The following is a 21284-nucleotide window of genomic DNA, read 5'->3' on the forward strand; positions in this document are numbered from 1 at the left end:
ACAAACAAACAAAAAATCTCTACTATTTACCTTATTAGAAGGTTCTGAAAATCTATGTACCAAACTACATACTGTGTGATAGCAGGGACTGTGTCTACTTTCTCAGCCATTCTTAGCAGACTGTCTGGGCCAGAGGTGGTCTCTATAAATATATGTATAATGGCTTTGGGAAATTTTTCTCTCCTTGATTAGACCACAAAGCTAAGCTCTGGAAAATTCAGTTCTTCTTGACTAGCTACACCTTATTTCAAGAGAGCAGAGAGCTATCCCATCATGTGGCAAATGTGATAAATTGGTAGGGGTTACCCATGGAATTATACCAAGGAGAATTTTGAGGATACATTTGGACTGATCGATCAGTAGAAATGTCTGGAATGATTAATGTTCACTCTGTGTACCAAATGGAAGAGTGTTGGTGCATTTCCTGGTATCTGCCATCTCTGGCATAGATACAGAGAGATACAAAGAGATTATTATTATTTTATATTTTATTAGTTCAAAGCAAAATAGAGTTTCTTTAAAAGACCCCTTTTATAAAGTGATGGAAAGACAGAACCAAAAGGAAGAATGAATATGAACGTATGGGAGAGATAAGTGTCTCCATATAAAGGCAGTCTTTATGCGAATGTGAAAGAAGTTGACTACTTTTTGGCATGGCTGGCACTCTAACAAACATCATACTGAGGTCATCTTTTTCTGTCATCCAGGTTTGATGAAGCTGCTGAGAAATCACTCAACATTACCTTCTAAGATGGTATTATAATAGGTCACACTGCTCCATTCATTGTGTGGTATATTGAAAGGGAATAAAAATTAGGCAAAGGAAAAGAGCAGATGTATAGGAGAAAGCAGAGTCAGAGGGAAAGAAATGGCAAATCCTAAGTGAGACCAATATTGATAAATCTAATCTACAAACTGGATTGTGGTAATTATTTCCATAGTGAGTGGTGGTACCTAATTTAGAACAGGTCAGGAATACAAGCAGTGGGGTTAAGTAGATGAAGCATCAGATTTAAATCAGATTGCCCATGGAAAGCTAACTGGAAACAATGTATGAAAAATCAAAAAGCCTTTCTACTATCCCTGAGGCCTGAGGTAATCAAAGAAACACATCTCCCACTTACCTACACATGTTTGTATATGAGCTAATTCTGATCACAGAGGTACAGAAAGAGGCAGTCAGCCATTGTTGCACACACCCCTATATACATGCCCATTGTTTGTTCTTAGGCAAAGCAACTTCCAGGAAGATTCAAAAGCCAATTCCTTTCTCCTTTTGGGAACCAGATATTAAAGAGCAGGACATTAAGAAAAACCCAAACAATTGCTTTTGAATTTACAAAGCTAATGTGCATGGTCAAGGAAAGGCACAGACTCAGAAAAAAACCTGAGAAGACTTCAAATTTATACCCAAGCTGATCTTCGGCACAGAGACATCCTATATCAAATCAAGATCAAAACATAAAAAAATAAACAACAAACCCTGGGTAAAGGGGAGAATCTGATTACCAAAATTACCATATAATTTGAATGCCCAGGGATTTATTTTTAAATTTTATTTATTGATTCATGAGAGACACAGAACATGAGAGAGAGAGAGAGAGAGAGAGAGAGAGACATAGGCAGAGGGAGAAGCAGGCTCCATGCAGGGAGCCAGACGTGGGACTCTATCCTGGGTCTCCAGGATCACAACCTGGGCTGAAGGCAGCGCTAAACCACTGAGCCACCCAGGCTCAGTTTTTAACAAGAACATTATAAGACACACAAAAAACACAGGATGATATGGACCATTCAGAGGAAAAAAATAAATGTGTGAAACTGTCCCTGAAAAAGACCAGATGGTAGACCTACTTGATAAAGACTTTAGAACAGTTGTCTTAAAAATGCTCAAAGAACTAAAAGATGACATACAGAAAACAATGTATACACAAAATGGAGATATTAATAAAAAGAACACCTAAAAAGAAATCAAAAATAAATTCTAGAAATGAAAACTACAGTTTATAAAATACAAAATTCACTGGAGGGATTCAATGACAGATTCAACCAGGCAGAAGAATCTATGAACATGAAGATAGGACAATTACAATTATTAAGTCTGAAAAACAAAGAAAAAGAACTGAAAAAATGTTAATGGAACCTAAGGGACCATCAAGTGGATGAACATATAAATTGTGGGAACCCCAGAAGGAGAGGAGAAAGAGGCAGAGGAATAAGGGCCAAAAAAATTCCCAATTTAATGAAAGACATTAACAAAAACAACCAAGAAGCTCAATAAATTCCAAGATGAATTAAGAGAGATCCACGCTGACACACATTATAATCAAACTGTCCAAAGCCAAAAAAAGCAAAGAGATGATACCAAAAGTAGCAAGAGAGAAGTAATTCATAATGATCCTCAATAAGATTATGAGCAGATTTCTAATCAGAAGCTTTGGAAGCCAGAGGCAATGGGCTGATGTATTCAAAGAGCTGAAAGAAAACAAAAACAAAAACAAAAAACAGCCTAGAATCTTACTTCTGGCAAAACTATCCTTCTAAAGTGAGGGAGATCAACACATTCCCAGACAAATGAAAACTGAGAGAATTTGCTACCATCAGACCTACCCTGCAAAAAAATGCTAAAAGGACTTCTGAAAGTTGAAATGAGGAACACTAGCTAGTAACTCAAAGCCATAAGAAGAGATAAAGATTTTAGTAAATATAAATAAATGATATATTATAAAAACTAGTATTATTGTTAACAATGCTTTTTTAAAGATTTTATTTATTCATGAGACACAGAGAGAGAGAAAGAAGCAGAGACAAAAGCAGAGGAAGAAGCAGGCTCCATGCAGGAAGCCCAACGTGGGACTCCATACAAGGACCCCAGGATCACACCCTGAGCCAAAGGCAAATGTTCAACCACTGACCCCTACCAATGGTTTTTAACTCCACTTATTTTCTACCTGATTTAAGAGTCTATCACATTATAAAAACTAATTATCAGTTTATGTTCCAAGACACACAATGTATAAAGATGTAATCTTCTGACATCAATAACTGAAAGCAGTGGGAAAAAGCTCTAAAAGAACAGGTTTTTGTATGTTATTTGAAGTTAAGCTGATATAAGTTCAAATAAGAGTGTTATAACTTTAGGATGTTAAATGTAATCCTCACAGTAACTTCAAAGAAAATAGTAATAGAATACCACAAAAAAAATGAGAAGAAAATTAATATGTTCATTAAAAAAAATCAACTGAACACAAAGACAACAGTAATATAAGAAATGAGGGACAAAAAAAGCTATGAGGTATATACAAAACATAGCAAATAAAAGAAGTCCTTATCAGTAGTTACTCTACATGTAAGTGGATTAAACTTTCTAGTCAAAAGATGAGATTGGAAGAATTGATAATTAAAAAAATGTTATGTTTTCATGTCAACTGCTATCTACAGGAGACTCACTTTAGCTCCAAAGACACCAATAGGTTGAAAGTGAAATGTTGGAAACAGATATTTCATGCAAATAGAAATCAGAAAAGGACAGAAGGGGCCATATTAACATCAGATAAAATGAATTTTAAATCAAAAAGAATATGAGATAAAGAATGACATTACACATTTAAAAGAGCTTCAAAATAGCAAGATATAATAATTAGAAACATTTTTGCACCTAATAACAGACCATCAATACACATAAAGCATAAATTGATAAAATTGAAAGGAGAAATAAACATTTCTACAATAGCTGGAGATTTTAATAATCTACTCTCAATAATGGATAGGAAAACCAGACAAAAAATAGTTACTTAAACAGAGGACTTAATGCAATAAATCAACAAGATATATATATGAAACATACATATGGAACACACTACCTAACAACAACAGAACAACAGAATATACATTATTCTCAAGTGCACATAGGACATTTTCCAATGAGAACAATGTGTTAAACCACAAACTAAGTCTTAATAGGTTTTAGAAGACAGATATCATTCAAAGTATCTCCTCTGACTACAATGAAGATAAGAGTTAGAAATGAATAACAGAAGTAAAACTGGAAAATATACAAATTTGTGGAAATGGAACAATATACTATCAAACAACCAATGGAGCAAAGAACAAATCACAAGAGAAATTATAAAATAATTTGAGATAAGTGAATATGAAAATACAACATGTCAAAATTTGTGGGACATAGCAAAAGTAATGCTGAGAGGGAAATTTATAGCTAAAACACTTACATTAAGAAAGATCAACAACCTAACTTTACAACTTACAAAACTAGAAAGACTACAAACTAAAATCAAAGCTCACAGGAGGAATTAAATAATATAGATCAGAGAAGCAATACATGAAATCGATAGTAGAAAAACAGGAAAAAATCAATACAACCAAAAGTTGATTCTTCAAAAATATCAGTGAAATTGAAAACCTTCAGCTGGATTAAGGGAAAAAAAGAGGAAAGACTCAAATTATGAAAATCAGAGATGAAAATGGAGACATTACTACCAATTCTACAGAAATAAAAATTATTATAAGAGAAAAATATAAGAAATTCTTTGCCAAAAAGTTGGATAACCTAGATGAAGTGAACAAATTCTTAGAAACACAACACCTTTTTGAGATGGAGTCACAAAGATATAGAAAATCTGATTAGTAAGTAGATTGAATCAGTAATCAAAAAAAAAATTCAGCAAAGAAAAGTTCTGGACCTGAAGACTTCCCTTGTGAATTCCACCAAACATCTAGAGAAGAAATAAAACCAATCCTTCTTACACTTACACCCCAGAATTGGAGAGGGCACTTCCTGACTCCTAATTCCTCCTTTGAAACCAACACTGTTCTGATACTAAAGCCAGACAACAACACTACAAGAAAACTGCAGACCAATAGCCTTATGAACAGTGATGCAGTCTATGAAGCAGGAGAAAATATTGGTAAATCATGTTTTTTGATAAGGGACCAATATCCAGAATATATAGAGAATTCCTACAATTGAACAACAACAAAAAGCAAACAACCTAATTAAAATATGGGCAAAGTACTTGCATAGACATTTCTCCAAAGAAGATATACAAATGATCAACAATCACATGAAAAAAGATCCAAATTACTAATCCTTAGGAAAATGCAAATCTAAACAGCAATGAGAAACCACCTTATAGTCACTACTATCAAAAATAAATGATGATGAAGACATGGAGAAATTGGATCCCTTTTGCACTGTTGGTAGAATTATAGAATGCTGCAACCACTATGTGAAGGAATATGGTGGTTCCTCAAAAAATTAAACACAGGACTACCATATGATCCAACAATTCTACTTCTGGGTATATACTCAAAAGAAATCAAAGCTGGGTCTTAAAGAAATATTGGTACACCCATGTCCATAGCAGCATCATTCACAACCGCTAAAACATGGAAGTAACCTACGTATCCATCAACAGATGAGTGGATAAGCACAATGTGGTATATTCATGAAATGAAATATTATTAGCCTTAAAAGACGGAAGGCTACTCTGACATATGCTACAACATGGATGAAACTTGAATAGAGCATTTTCATTTAATGGATAGTGTTTCTGTTCTACCAGATGTTCTGAAGATGGATGGTGACAATGGTTGCACAGATATGAATTACTGAATACCACTAAACTGTACATTTTTTTAAAAAATGATTAAGGTGGTAAATATTATGTGTATTTTACCACAACAAAAATCTAAAGGAAAAAAAAAAGAAACCAACTTAAGTGCATGACTTAACACCAATACTTTATAGATTAATATTTTCAGCAACAGAATGAGAAAGGTATTATTAATACCTCAAATTTGTAGCTGCAACCATGAAATTTGGAAAGATTGAGTGACTTCTCCAATGTCACAGAGCGTACATAACCAGAGCTGGAGTGGAGACCCCAGCCCCCCAGGGCCTCCCTTCTATTCACTACAGTACTTCCAGAGCTATCTTCTCTATTTAAAATGAGGCAGTGAAGCTAATTTAGTACTCTGTACTATTAAAAACATATTCACAAACAATAGCTCATTTGATCTCATAATCTTTATGTTAGGAAGGTAAATAAGACAATTTTTCTTCTACCCATTTTACAATTCACAATATTGAGGTCTGGATCATATGCTTTGTTCTGAGACCCCACAGCTAGAAAAGGGCAAAACATACCAAAACCTCAGGTCTTAACTATGAAACACTGGGTATTAAACTGTGAAAAGACCTTATCTTTGCTTTGTTTGCTAGTCTGAACACTTTCTGTGTAGTAAAAGTAAAAGTGAAAGAGTAGAGAGGTGATCTATCCTCTCACAGAACTGTGTTTTTTACTCACATTAAATACTAAATAGCTTTATTTATGTAACAAAGAGTAACTGCCAACTAATGTACCAGACAAATTATATATAAATTATAATTATATATAATATATATTATAAATTTATTATATATATAGCTTATATATAAGCTTATATATATAGCGTAATATATAGCTATTTTATATATATATATATATAAGCTTTTAGATCTGGAAAGCACCTTAGGAGTTATTTATTTCAAACCCCTTATTTTACAGCTGACCGAACAGACCTAAAGTTTAATGTTACACTAATTATTAATATTAGAGTGTGGTCTAGAAAGCTGGGGTATCTCTAAACTCTTGCTCCCATTTTAAGTTTCCTCTGTTTATACCACAAATCTTCTCAAAAAAAATTATTGCATTCAAAACAACTTCTTTATCTGCTCTTAGAGGCTAAGGAAGGTTGTATGTTAATGTTCTTAGATTGGGGACACCTGGGTGGCTTAGCGGTTGAGCATCTGCCTTCCACTCAGGGCATGATCTCACAGTTCTGGGATCGAGTCCCTCATGGGGCTTCCTGTGAGGAGCCTGCTTCTCCCTCTGCCTATGTCTCTGCCTCTCTCTCTCTCTCTCTCTCTCTCTCTGTGTGTGTGTGTCTCTCATGAATAAATGAATAAAATCTTTAAAAAAATAAATAAAATTAAAAATTAAAAAAATTAAAAAAAAGACTGTTCTCAGATTGAAGTAGTGAAAAGAATACATGCACATTTATATGACAAGGATATAAGGGCACCTGGGTGGCTCAGTTGGTTAAGCATCTGCCTTGGGCTCAAGTCATGATCTCACGGTCCTGGAATCAAGTCCCACGTTGGGCCCTCTGCTCAGCAGAGAGCCTGCTTCTCCCTCTGCTCCTCCCCTCTGCTTGTGCTCTCTCTCACTCACTTGCTCAGGCTCACTCTCTCTCAAATAAATCAAAACTTTAAAAAAAAAAAACACAGATAGAGGTGTCACTGTTAAATTGTGTTAAGGATAATTCAAAGACAGTTTGCCAAGTGCATGGCAGGCAGTTGTTCCTCAAACTCTTCAGAAAACTGCAGAGGAAAATCCAGTTGACATTTTTTCTTTATTCCACTGAGAAATAGTTAAAAGTGGCCAGCAGATGCCACTGTTGTCAGTTGTAAATAATTTTTTACATTTCTATCTTTCTTTCTCTTCCCTTCTCTCTCTTGCTCTCAAAAAAATCAATAAATTAAAATAAAATAAAATAAAATAAAATAAAATAAAATAAAATATCCCAGACAGAACAGTCCAGAGACTTTTATGTAGGTGATCACACTGATTCTCATACTTGAGAGAGAATCAAGCATTTAAAGTGCAGAATAATGTGAAAGAATTTCATTTAAGATAAAGAGTAGACTATGAGAGAAGAACCAACAAAACATGGAACTCAACCCAATCATCATTCCTATTAACAGATCCAAAATAGTGTGTTTTAAAATCTGTTTAGAAATTAAGTGGTGAGGGGATCCCTGGGTGGCGCAGCAGTTTGGCGCCTGCCTTTGGCCCAGGGCGCGATCCTGGAGACCTGGGATCGAATCTCACGTCGGGCTCCCGGTGCATGGAGCCTGCTTCTCCCTCTGCCTGTGTCTCTGCCTCTCTCTCTCTCTCTCTGTGATGACTATCATAAATAAATAAAAATTAAAAAAAAAAGAAATTAAGTGGTGAAATTTCTGAACTTCATAACTGTATTATGGTTATGTTAGAGATTATTTGCTTTAACAAATGCCTATTAAAGTATTATGGAATAAAAGGGTCATGAAATACTCAATCTACTCTCATCTTAATAAGAATAAATAAATAATATATGAATATGCACATACATAATACATATCTATATACATATATATGCTTACATATTTATATATGTATATATTAAAAGAAGAAGAATGATGGGACAAATGTGACAAAATGTTAAAAATTAGTGAATCCAGCTAAAGGACATATGGGAACTATTTGTGCTATTCTTGTAAGTATTTGTAAGTTTTAAATGATGTCAGCATTTATAGATGAAGCTCAAAACTATGAAGGTGAACTAAAGACATTCAGATAAATGAAAGCTGAATTTGTGCCAGCAGACTCAAACTGTAAGAAATTATCGAGAAGTTTCTTCAGGCTGGAGAAAAATTATAATAGAAAGGAACTCACATCTATAGAGAAGAATGAAGAGCAAGAGATAATAAATATATGGGTTTATATAAAGAATAATTTTATATTATCTTATTTGTTTTAAAAGACACCTGGCTAAAGCAAAAATTTATGTAAGATGTATTTTGGGTTTATAGCATTCAAAGTAGATTGTGATAGGTTAAGGATTTATATTGGAATCCCTAAAGCAAACACAAAGAATAGAGGGGAGATAGATTAAAAAGAGAATATAAAATTGAGTATAAAAATAATTAATTCAGGGGATCCCTGGGTGGCGCAGCGGTTTGGCGCCTGCCTTTGGCCCAGGGCGCGATCCTGGAGACCCGGGATCGAATCCCACGTCGGGCTCCCGGTGCATGGAGCCTGCTTCTCCCTCTGCCTGTGTCTCTGCCTCTCTCTCTCTCTTTCTCTATCATAAATAAATTTTAAAAAAAAATTTAAAAAATAATTAATTCAAAAGTAGGCAGGAAAGGAAGAATAATAGAAGAAAGAATATATAGGACAAGTAGAATACAAATAAGAAAATGGTGGGCTTAAATCCAACTCTATTAGTAGTTGCATTAAATATTAAATATAAATGGCCTTATATTTTTAAATATAAAAAAACTCACAGATTTTCAAACTGGATTTAAACATTTTAAAAGCACAGAACAATTATAAGCTATTTACAAGAGACATTTAAATATAAAGATATATATAGGTTAAAAATAAAGGATGGCAAGAAATGTATCATGCAAAGCTAACTAAAAGAAAGATGATGTACTTATTTCACTATCAATGTAAACTTTAAGGGAAGGAGTATTACTAGAGCTATATAGGAACATTTCATAAGGATAAGGGTGTCAATTCATCAAAAAGACATAACACTCAAGGGGTGCCTGGGTGGATCAGTGGTTAAACGTTTGCCTTTGGTTCAGGGCATTATCCCAGTCCCAGGATCCAGCCCCACATCAGGCTCACTGCAGGGAGCCTGCTTCTCCCTTTGCCTATGTCTCTGCCTCTCTCTCTGTGTCTCTCTTGAATAAATAAATAAAATATTTTAAAAAAAGACATAACACTCATAAGCATATAGATAGCTAATAACAGAACTTTTAAATTCATGACAAAATTTGGCAAAACTAAAGGGAAAAATAGACAAATCCACAATTATAGTTGAAGAATATAACATTACTATAATATCAATATCAGCATCGTTAAAATAATAATGATCATCAGTACTATAGTTAGAAGAGTAATCGATATTACAATTGAGAAAAAATCTCAATACTATAATTGACACTATAATTTTAAAAACTGCATCTCTCAATAATTAACACTGCAATTAGAAAAATAATAATATAGAAAAGATTTGAACAATACAATAACTTAACAACATTATTTACTTACCTAAATCTACACAAAATTACTGCCAAAAATGCATTATTTTCACAAGCGCAGGGAAAACGCACCCGGATAGATCATACACTAGACCATTAAACAAATCATAGAATTTCATGGAACCTTCCCTGCCAAATGCTATTCAGAAATTAAACGGGGAAAGAAAAACCCAACTCGGAATATATCAATTGTGCTGGGCAACTAGGAGTTCCTGGTGATTTTAGTGAAAGCAGTTTCAATAAAATATTGAAGGTTGTTAGTCATGGTATAAATGGACCAATTGAATGAAAGGTGAAGGTGAAATGAGAGCAGTTTCTCTCAGAAAATAAGAGGAAGAACAGTGAGTAGTGATGGGTGAAGGGGGAGACATCTTTTTTGTTTTAAAATAGAAGAGGACCTAGAATATACTATGCTAAGTGAAATAATTCATACAGAGAAAGACAAATACCATATGATGTCACTTATATGTGGAATCTAAGAAACAGAACAAACAGAAACAGACTCATACATACAAAGAACAAACTGCTGGTCCCTAGAGGGGAAGGAAATGGCAGGGAGGGGGAGGGGATGGGCGAACTAGGTGGAGAGGATTAAGAGGCACAAATTTCTAATTATAAAATAAATAAGTCACAGAGTGAAAAGTATAGTTTAAGAAATACAATAATAGTGTAACACCATTATATGGTAACAGGTGGTGACTACACTTATTGTTATGGAATCCTTATGGTGTTCACCTTAAGCTAATAAAACATTGTTAAGTCAACTACAATGAAATTTTTTAAAAATAAAATAAAATGGAGAGAATTGAAAACTTTTTTGGGGGTGGGGGGGATGAAGAGAAGGAGCCAGCAGAGAGAGAAAGGAAAGGGAGGGAGAGATAATAATCTGTGGGAAAAGGTTCTGGAGAATTCGGAGTGAGAAGAAATATGAGAGCAGAGGTTGGGGGACTGGCCTTCAGCAGGAGCAGGGAAATCGTTCTCCTTAAAGAGTGAGGGAAAATAGATAAAATACTTGTATAGAATGCTTCATTTTAAATGATAAACAAGTATAGAAAATTACTATACACTGCATACTAATATTTGCAACTAATTTAAGGGAGAATCAAAAGCATGTTTTTTGATAAAAGATTCCCAAATGGTTTTTGTTTTAAAGATTTTATTTATTTATTTATTTGTTTATTTATTTATTTGTTTATTTATTTATTTATTTATTTATTTATTTATTCATGAGAGACACAGGGAGAGAGACAGAGACACAGGCAGAAGGAGAAGCAGGCTCTCTGTGCGGAGCCCGATGTGGGACTCGATCCCTCAGCCCAGGGATCACGACCTGAACCAAAGGAAGACACTCAACCACTGAGCCACGCAGGTGTCTCAACCAATTTTTTTTAAAGGTTTTATTTATTTATTCATGAGAGAGACAGAGAAAGAGGCAGAGACATAGACAGAGGGAGAAGCAGGCTCCATGCAGGGAGCCTGACGTGGGACTCCATCCCAAGACCTCGGGATCACACCCTGAGCCTAAGGTAGATGCTCAACCGCTGAGCCACCCAGGTGTCCCCAGATTCCCAAATATTTAAAAACCCATTCACATAAAATGCTATACTCCCTCATGTTTGTATCTTTTTGTTTTTAATGACATGAGGAATAGGGTAGGGGTATGAGAAGATGGGAAAGATGGTGGAGAAGAGGAGCAAAGAGAATAAAAAACAATCAAGCAATTCTCAGAGAGAAACCTAATGGCAAAATATATATAAAAGAATCCTCATTCAATATAGCAATCAGATGAATACAAATATTCAAACAATGAAATACTATGCTATTCCCCAGCAGATCAGATTTTTTTTAAAATTTTTTTAAATTTTTATTTATTTAGGATAGTCACACACACACAGAGAGAGAGAGAGAGAGAGAGAGAGAGGCAGAGACACAGGCAGAGGGAGAAGCAGGCTCCATGCACTGGGAGCCCGACGTGGGATTTGATCCCGGGTCTCCAGGATCACGCCCTGGGCCAAAGGCAGGGGCCAAACCGCTGCGCCACCCAGGGATCCCAGATTTTTTTTTTTTTAATTCATGTGCCATTGAGGATGTGGATACTCTACAATTTTTACACCTGACCAGTGGTAATTTGATGTAACTGCTTTGGATAATACTTTGACAATTTCGAGGGAAATTGAAGATGGATGGATAAAACATATTACTGTTTACAAGGATCTGTTCCTTCCTCTTAGGAGAGAATTAGAAGTCCTCACCCATTTCCCTATGCCTGGCAATCCTCCCCTGTAGAAAGAGTATATTTCCCTGATCCAATGACTATGATTTGGTCACGTGATGTCATTTGGCTAATTGAATATGAGTATATATTCAATGACATGGATATCCCTTGTATATACAGAAGCTTGTAAAACCACCGCAAGTTTTTGTCAGCCTCCTGCTATATTCCCTCTGCCATGACAAGGGTGTATAGCAGACTTGAACCATTTCCATTCCAACTGCAACAATTTGAATAAAATTTGAATTTCTAGAGTGGTCATAGGGTTATAAAACTTCTTGGTAAAGAAATATTTTTTTTACACGTAAGAAAAATGAAAGCAAAATGCTAACATATCACACAAATAGGTTTATTATTCACATGTATATAAGTTGTAAGATTTTATGAATGAAAACATTTCTAGAAAATGTTACACATTTTGTACTAATGATTGTAACTGGTTTAAGGCACATAGTGCAAAATACTTTATTTCTGATACAGAGATCCCTAAATGTTTATCTAACCACATTGGCACAAAATTGCTTTAGTACCTTATATGGGGGAAAGAAATGTTTGGAGAAAAAATAAATAATAATAAATGTTTGGGGGGAAAAACTTCGTGGGTAAAACTAGTACACTACTATTTACTGGCAAAAATCTATTAGTAGATTCATTTTTTGGTTTACAGAGTAAGTTGCCATAGAAAAATATTGTCTATGATTCTTTTAAAATCATATTATTATATAATACACAAATTATTCACCTGAAAAAAATCTCTTACTACCTGAGAATTTGCCCATGAATAGTTAATTTTTATACTATCTTTTATGTTTTGGCTTTGAGAAACCTCAGATGTAGAATAACTTGGACATCTCTAATAAAAATTTTGCACATATAAACATAATTTTGTCTACCAAAATAGGATTTTCAAAATTTCAATAATTCTCACTTCTCTACTTGATTAATAAAATACAGTACATAACTTTGAGAAAATAGATTTTTAAGAGTAAATATATACATATATGAGTTACAGAGACAGAATATAAACATTATAAAAACAATGTATTGCTCTTATAAGTACAATCAAATTAGAGGTAGGTGTTTTAAGTAAAATTCTACTGTAGCATATCTTCTTCTGTTATATCCACAAATTTTCATATTTACTATTTAACCCAAGCATAGATTTTTAATATAAAAGTGTACTGCATTTTTTAGGATTTTTTTATTTGAAGCACCATAACCCACAATTTAAAATTAAAGGAAATATAAAACAAGGTATCTAAGCTGTATCAGTAGAAAGTATAATGCTATGTACTTTTTTGATATGACTATGGGGATTTGCTATTTACCTGACAGATTCAGTAATGTTCATAGGAGTTTTAAATAAATTCATTTTCCTAGTTTTTACTTGCTCCGTTTTAACAAGTAGAATAAACATTCATTGTACAGTACAATACTGAGTAGAGATTTACATGTGCGTTCATAGGCATAATATAACCACGATCCAGTCCAAGATGTTTGTTAACAGCAACATTATCTTGGTAGAATTCATGCAAATATCTCTGAATATCATACCATAAATTATTATGTCCTTTAAAAGAGTTCCTAATTAGAGTTATATATTTGTTAAGTTTACTTTGAAGGCTTTGGAAAAATTAAGCAGTGATTTGATTCCCTGATGAGCACCCTGAAAAAAAAAAAGGCACAGACATTTTGGACATGGAAATCTCAGGAAGAGAAGAGTAAAGAAATGAGCACCGGTTATTTGCAGCTATTCCAGGGAATATCTCCTCATACGTCCCACTTCTGAATGTTCATACTACTTGAATTGGGAGACCAGTAGTCATGTGAGGAACACACTTTCCACAGAACCCTCCACATCTGCCGTAGACTTTGGTTCCATCCTGAAAATAGGGAAAGGCAGAAATATAGGAGAATCGGACACAAACTGGTATCTTCATGCATAGGCAGAAAAAGCAAATGCTTCGAATTATGTGGCTGAAATCATTAGCCAAAGTTTCCTATAACAATTACATCTGAGGTCAAAGATCATACCATTTCAGGATCAGTTGAAACTGGTGGTCATTGGAATCATATAACCTGAAATTCATATTAGCTCCTTGATGGTTATAAGTCACATTATAATTTAGACAATTCGTCTCAAGCCACATATTGTTCATTGAAGCGTCTATTTGCTTCAGTGAAGTTGTTAAAACCTCTCCCAATTTGCTGTTCAATATTTACATGATTTTATATAAGATTCTCATGGGCTAAATAAGGAATATGCAAACCAGAACTATATACGAGGCATATTCTCTCTCATTAACCTCAATCTCAGGGAAGCCTTAGAAACACAGCATGAAGAAAAGTATAGAATTTGTGATAAAATAGGGGGGAAACTGGAATGGAAGCAGTAATTATAATTAGAAAAGAAATAAGAAAGGAATTCTTTTTTTTTTTTAAAGAAAAGCAGAGCCCTTCACTGAGGACTAGGTTGACAGAAGCTGGTGAGAAGGGTGTGACAGTTGTTCTCTCTACACAGTTTTCTAACCTTTGTCCAAAAGTCAAAAGACTGAAGGCATTTTGATAGGATGAGGCCAAACCAGTTTGAGCTCCTTATGAGTTTCCGGAGAAAGTAAGGGTGATTTTTGGGGGGTGGGGTTTGTTTTGAAGGTTTGTTTTATGATCAAAACAGGGAGGGCAGAGAAGGAAACTTGGAGTTCCTAGAACATTTTGGGATAAAGACTGTTTTGAGACCAGGGGCTTTGGAAGTTGCCTTTTCTTTCAGAAATTTTTTTAGCTCTCAAGAATCTAAGTAAACAGAGAAGATGGGAAAGGTAGTAAAAATTCTCATTTATGTACATCCCTATTACCAAATTATTTACATAAAAACCTAATCTTGATTAAATGTCTTGGCAAATGAAAAGACGTTTGCATTTCCACATGTAAACTCGGGTTCTACCTGTTGCAGCTTTACACCAGGTCACAGGTTTCAGGAAATACTTTCATGTGCAATATTTTTGATTGAGGTAGAAATTCTCAGTTGATTAAATAATTAATCTTTAGAATGGAACTTAAATAGAACCACAGGAATGATCATACTAAATATTCGTATCTACTGGTGACCTCTTTACAATTAACCAAAAGATATCTAAAAGTTGGGTAAATAAGGTCAAAATATTTCATTGAGCTCTTTACACTGCTCAGAATACACTTTAACTAAATAATTTATTCCCATTATTAGAATAATAATAATGGGAATGAATTCCCATTATTCCCATTATTTAGGATTAGACCTAAATATGCCAAATGAAAATTTATAGTTGTTTGTTTTATTTTTTTAAAGGTTTTATTTATTTATTCATGAGAGACAGAGAGGCAGAGACACAGGCAGAGGGAGAAGCAGGCTCCATGCAAGGAGCCCGATGTGGGACTTGATCCTGGGACTCCAGGATCAGGACCTGAGCCAAAGGCAGATGCTTAACCACTGAGCCACCCAGGTGTCCCTATAGTTGTTTGTTTTAAAAGCCAATTTCTGGGGATGCCTGGGTGGCTCAGCGGTTGGGTGTTTGTCTGCCTTCGGCTTGGGTTGTGATCCTGGGGTCCTGGGATCGAGTCCCACATTGGGCTCCCTGTATGAAGCCTGCTTCTCCCCTTGCCTGTGTCTCTGCCTCTCTCTCTGTGTGTCTCTCATGAATAAATAAATAAAATCTTATAAAAATCTTATAAAATAAAAATAAAATAAAATAATAAAAGCCAATTCCTTACCCGAATGACAGAAATAATTCAAAAAAATTAAATTCTTTGTTAATTAAAACTCAGTTTCATAGTCTTCAGAAATAGAATGTTAGAGACTATAAATATTGGAAAACTGAATTTCATTATAAATAATATTGATACAAGTGTAAAAAATAGTCACTTTTATCAAAAGAAAGAAAAAACACAAAACAGAATGAGCAAGGGCTGTTGATGGTGCTGATGGATGAGCAACAGAGGTGAGAACACTTATAAAATAGATCCTGATTTACTATAGATAGAGTCATGCTATCTGAGACATGGTAACTGTACGTAACAGGAGCCATCTCATAAAGTATATTTGCCCGTACGCTATACCAGCAAAATTAAATGTGTTCTATCTGTAATACATATGCTATAGGTAAAAGCTAAGTACGATGTTATCTGGATAAAGGCGGAGGAAAATATTCATACAACCGCAAAAATATCCTAATTCTTATAGTAACTATAAAGAGGTGTTAGATGAAAAATGGCTCTAACACCACCCCCATCACTAAATCAAAGCTGTGAGGTAAATAAAACAAAAACCTACTCAACTTTGAAATATTAAACCTACCAAATCTTTAATAATTAAAATATAGCTAACAGCACTACTTCTTTTTGAAGTACATGCATTTCAAATCATTAGGCCCAAACTTGAGCCTTGGTATTTGATATTTCAGGTTCAGATATCTGTAGCCTATACATGGATTTATATACGTATAAAACAATATATGTACATTCATAAAAATGAACCCACTTTCATTATTTCATTAATATTATGCCCCATTATATGTAATATGCCTCATCTATGCAATAATTCATTAGTCATTAACTTTATGACTCTACAATGAAAGTAGAGAACCTTTAATTCTAGTTCACAGCACTTAAGTATTTCAAACAGGTATTTGGGTCCAGCAGGACTTACCTGTGATCTGTGTATGATGACAGAGGCATAATTGCCCTGAGCAAGCCATTTTGCTGTGCTGGATATCTTCATCCCTGTTCCTGCCAAGTTAATGCTGAACTGCCCCTAGATTATAAACAAAACAAAATAGATGAAATTCATAAAATATTTAAGAATGCTCTTTAATAGAACACCTGAATTTCATTTATATAAGAAAGGTCTCAAATTGCTTTTCAAGGGTCTTCCTTTAAAAAATGAAAGGATATTTTTTTAAAAATATTTTTTATTTATTTATTTTTATTTATTTATGACAATCACACAGATAGAGAGAGAGAGGCAGAGACACAGGCAGAGGGAGAAGCAGGCTCCATGCACTGGGAGCCCGACGTGGGACTCGATCCCGGGTCTCCAGGATCGCGCCCTGGGCCAAAGGCAGGCGCTAAACTGCTGCGCCACCCAGGGATCCCAAGGATATTTTTTTTTTGAGAGAGAGGAAGAAAGAGACAGAAACAATGCACACACAAGACAGGGGCAGAGGGAGAGGGAGGATCCTAAGCAGGCTCCATACCCAGCACTGAACCCGAGGAGGGGCTCCATCTCCTGGCCCTGAGATTATGACCTGAGCTGAAAACAGGAGTCTGGTGCTTAGCCTATTGAGCCACCCAGGTGCTCCAAAATGAAAGAATATTGATACAACTTTACTCTAAGGGAAATGAACCAGCTAAAGTTTTTTTTTTTCTTGATTGATTGAAAAAAAAAAATAAAAGGGACGCCTGGGTGGTTCAGTGGTTTAGCACCTGCCTTTGGCCCAGGGTGTGATCCTGGAGTCCCAGGGTCAGGTCCTACATTAGGCTTCCAGCATGGAGCCTGCTTCTCCCTCTGTCTCTCTCTCTCTGTGTGTCTCTCATGAATAAATAAATAAAATATTTTTAAAAACAAAAAAATAAAAAATTGATTGCAAATAAGTCTTCTCAATACAAGACACGTGAATCAACACCATTAATGTTATTTGTGCAAAAGTAACTCTGTCCAACCCTAGGATTCTAAGACTTGACAACTAGAGCTAATGCTCCCATAGCAATGGGAAAGTCAGTCCTCACAGAAGGTGTGTTCATTAGGGATTAAGCAAGACTTTAAAATTTCTCCAATTTCTATTTTTTACCTCTTCTAACTTCCTTGATAAATTATACTTATGTAATATATTTTCTAGAACCTCCCCTTAATGTGCTCTTCTCTGTTGCCATAAAAATATTACTTCTTAACCCCCCCCACAAAAGTACGGAATGTAATATTATTGCCCCAGGTATACAGCCTTTTAAAAGTGCCCAGAATTGTATGTGGGATGTGTGATGCCACATGATTTACACACGTGGTGTGTGAGCCCCCTAGTGGCTTTATGATCTAATTCTTTTCAAGACACGAGAATCATTTTCATGTCAAAATATTTCAGACTATCTCTTTTAAAAAAAATTAAACCTTAACTATATGTTAATTAAGAAAATGTGTGACTAAAGTGGGTAAAATTCTGGCACATTTACATGATCTTTCAGTACAAAATTACACATTGAAAAATAGAATTAATCCTAATTAAGCCTATTGTCAGTGTTCAAATACACATAGATTCAGAGTGATAATCTTAGCTCACATCACTATATCCCATAGTCTATATCCCATATCCATAGTATATCCCACATCACTATATCCCTCATGAATCTTGAGCAGGACTGTGATAAAATATTAGGGGTTACATTATGTAAATGAAAAAGTTATCTCATCATAAAAGCAAAAGTGAAGTACATTTCAAATATATTTATTTTTTAATAATTTTTTTATTTATTTATGATAGTCACAGAGATAGAGAGAGGCAAGGCAGAGACACAGGCGAGGGAGAAGCAGGCTCCATGCACCGGGAGCCCGACGTGGGATTTGATCCCGGGTCTCCAGGATCGCGCCCTGGGCCTAAGGCAGGCGCCAAACCGCTGCGCCACCCAGGGATCCCTCAAATATATTTATAATGTAAATTATTACTATTGCTAAAGCAATTATATATCAATTTAGTTTATTGCTAAGAAGTCTAAGTTATTTCTTAATTAAAATAAAAGTAAATTCAAATATATTTATAATACAATTTTAATAAATAATGTTCCCTATAAGAGAAACAATGTTTAGATAAACACCAAAGAAAATTTCTTATTATATACCATATTTAGTTATGAGTTTAGAATATGACCTACACGTTTCATTGCTGTATTCTCATAGCCCAGAATAGGGTTTGGGTACTCACTTTTTTTGAATGAATTAAGTGCAGCATTACAAATATTAAATTTTAGCATTACATACACATAAGTAGACAAATACACCTCTAAACCTTTCACATGCCATGATAATGAGTGACATTAACACTACACACATTGGTATTTTATATTGCTAAATACTTGAAAAAGAACTAATTCTAACTACTTCTCTAATATTCGATACTTAGTCAACCTGATACAAGTTTTGCATTGAATATCATCATTATTAACTCATACGAGGTTTCTCACCAAATGAAGTCGCTTTAAAATAGAAATATATTCTGTGATGTAGATTTCCTTGACCTGCCACTTATTGAATACCCAAGTGGAGCCATACAGTGTTTTCAGAACCTAAATTCTATACTTTCACTAATTCTTTGCCTCTCTCCTCAAGATTGCTTTGGAAGCATTCAAATGTGTATGCACTGGAAGTAAAAGGGAAAAAAAATCTGACTAGTGAGAGACTTAGATGGTCGTTAACACAATTGGTTGGACTAAAAATTATCTGTTGCTCCATTTCTTCAGAATAATTTCCATGAGCTTTACTTATGTCCTTAGTCGTCATTAAAAAGCAACATAATACAATCTCAAAGAAATGGTAAAATGATTCATCTGAAATTTGAGATAGTATTGATAGACATAAAAATACATTTCACTTACTCGTTCAAAATTAACTGAGTGACAGACATGGTGTCAACTACTGTGGCACTACAAAGACAGATCTCACTCTAAATATTTTAAGTGAAGAACAGATTGGTAGTTACTGGGGAGGTTCAGGGGGATTAGGTCCTCACCCTTGGTCAAAAGATTTAAACTTCCAATTATAAGATAAATTCTGGGAATGCAATGTGCAGCCAGGTGATTATAGTTAAAATACTGCTCTGTGTATTTGAAAGTTGCTAAGAGTATAGATCTTAAAAGTTCTCATCCCAAGAAAAAAAATTTGTAATTATGTGGGGTTACGGATGTGGGTTTTTTTTTTTTGATGGATGTTAATTACACTTTCTGTGGTGATCATTTTGCAATACATACATAAACTGATTATCTTGCATACCTTACACTAACTCAATGTTATAATGATAATTATATTTCACTAAAACTGGGGAGAAAAATAAAATACATATATATATACACACACATATATATATAAATGTTCATTTATATGGACATACTTTATGTTCATATAACATAAAAAGGTACTGGAACATTCCTATGGAACTTCAGAAGTAATAAATGATTGAATATATTATTTCAGTTCTATATATCCTTTAAGATTAAAATGCAAACCACCTTAAAACCTAATCTTTAAAAAAAACTAATCTTTAACTTAAAATTAGTTCAATGTAGCTAATAAAAGTTTATTTTTTAAAAAATAGTATGAGGTTTACCACCTCTTCTACTCTCAACATTTTTTTAGACTAGGCAAAAACATAAGAAGTAAAATTCTAATAGCAAAATCACAAGTGGAAGGTGATTCAAAGATCCAACAATTCAACAAATTGAAATAGCTCTCCTTGAGTAATTTACTGCATCAAAAAAAAAAAGATATGAGAAGAACCATAGACATAGATACAAGTTCTTTTTATTTTTTAAATACAAGTTCTAATGTTCTACTTCTTTTTTTACTGGTTCATGTGTACTCATTACATCATCATACTTTTATAATTTTAGAACATGTTGTACATATTCTATTATGAATGGGATCTATAATCTAATGCAATTCCAATAAAATTCCATTGGAGTTTTTGTAGCTCTAGAGAACTGATTTTTTAAAAGATTTTATTTATTTACTTATTTATTTTGTTTATTTATATATTTATTTATTAGAGAGAGAGAAGGGGAGAAAGAGCACAAGCAGGGAGAGTGACAGGCAGAGGGAGAGCGAGAAGCAGACTCCTCACTAAGCAGAGAGCCCAATGACATACGACATACGGGGCTTAATCCCAGGACCCTGGGGATCATGACCTGAGCCAACTGAGCCACCCAGGCACCTGTAGAGAACTGATTTTAAAATTTATATGAAAAGACAAAATAGTTAATACCATTTTTAAAAAGAATAACCTTGAGGAGCCCACACTACCTTATTTTAAAGCTCATTGTAAAGCTTTCATTACCAAGACACTACTGTAAAAGGTAAGTAGATCAATGGAACAGAATAGTCCAGAAATACACACACATAAATATGTC

At 34.4% G+C, this 21284-nt stretch overlaps 1 protein-coding gene across 1 annotated transcript in view; it reads right to left on the minus strand.

Moving 5' to 3' along the window:
• Positions 1 to 12519: 12519 nt before the first annotated feature.
• The window catches only part of ADAMTS20 (ADAM metallopeptidase with thrombospondin type 1 motif 20), a 163910-nt gene continuing 155145 nt past the window's right edge, over positions 12520 to 21284 (minus strand). The window contains exons 38-39 of the mRNA XM_055318796.1: positions 16825 to 16929; positions 12520 to 14026 (exon numbers count right to left, since the gene is read on the minus strand). Of these exons, the coding sequence (XP_055174771.1) occupies positions 13937 to 14026; positions 16825 to 16929 (195 nt within the window). The 3' untranslated portion in view covers positions 12520 to 13936. The remainder of the gene's footprint in view (positions 14027 to 16824; positions 16930 to 21284) is intronic.

Source organism: Nyctereutes procyonoides, unplaced genomic scaffold (assembly GCF_905146905.1).
Source record: "Nyctereutes procyonoides isolate TBG_1078 unplaced genomic scaffold, NYPRO_anot_genome, whole genome shotgun sequence".
In the NCBI taxonomy this organism is placed as follows: domain Eukaryota; kingdom Metazoa; phylum Chordata; class Mammalia; order Carnivora; family Canidae; genus Nyctereutes; species Nyctereutes procyonoides.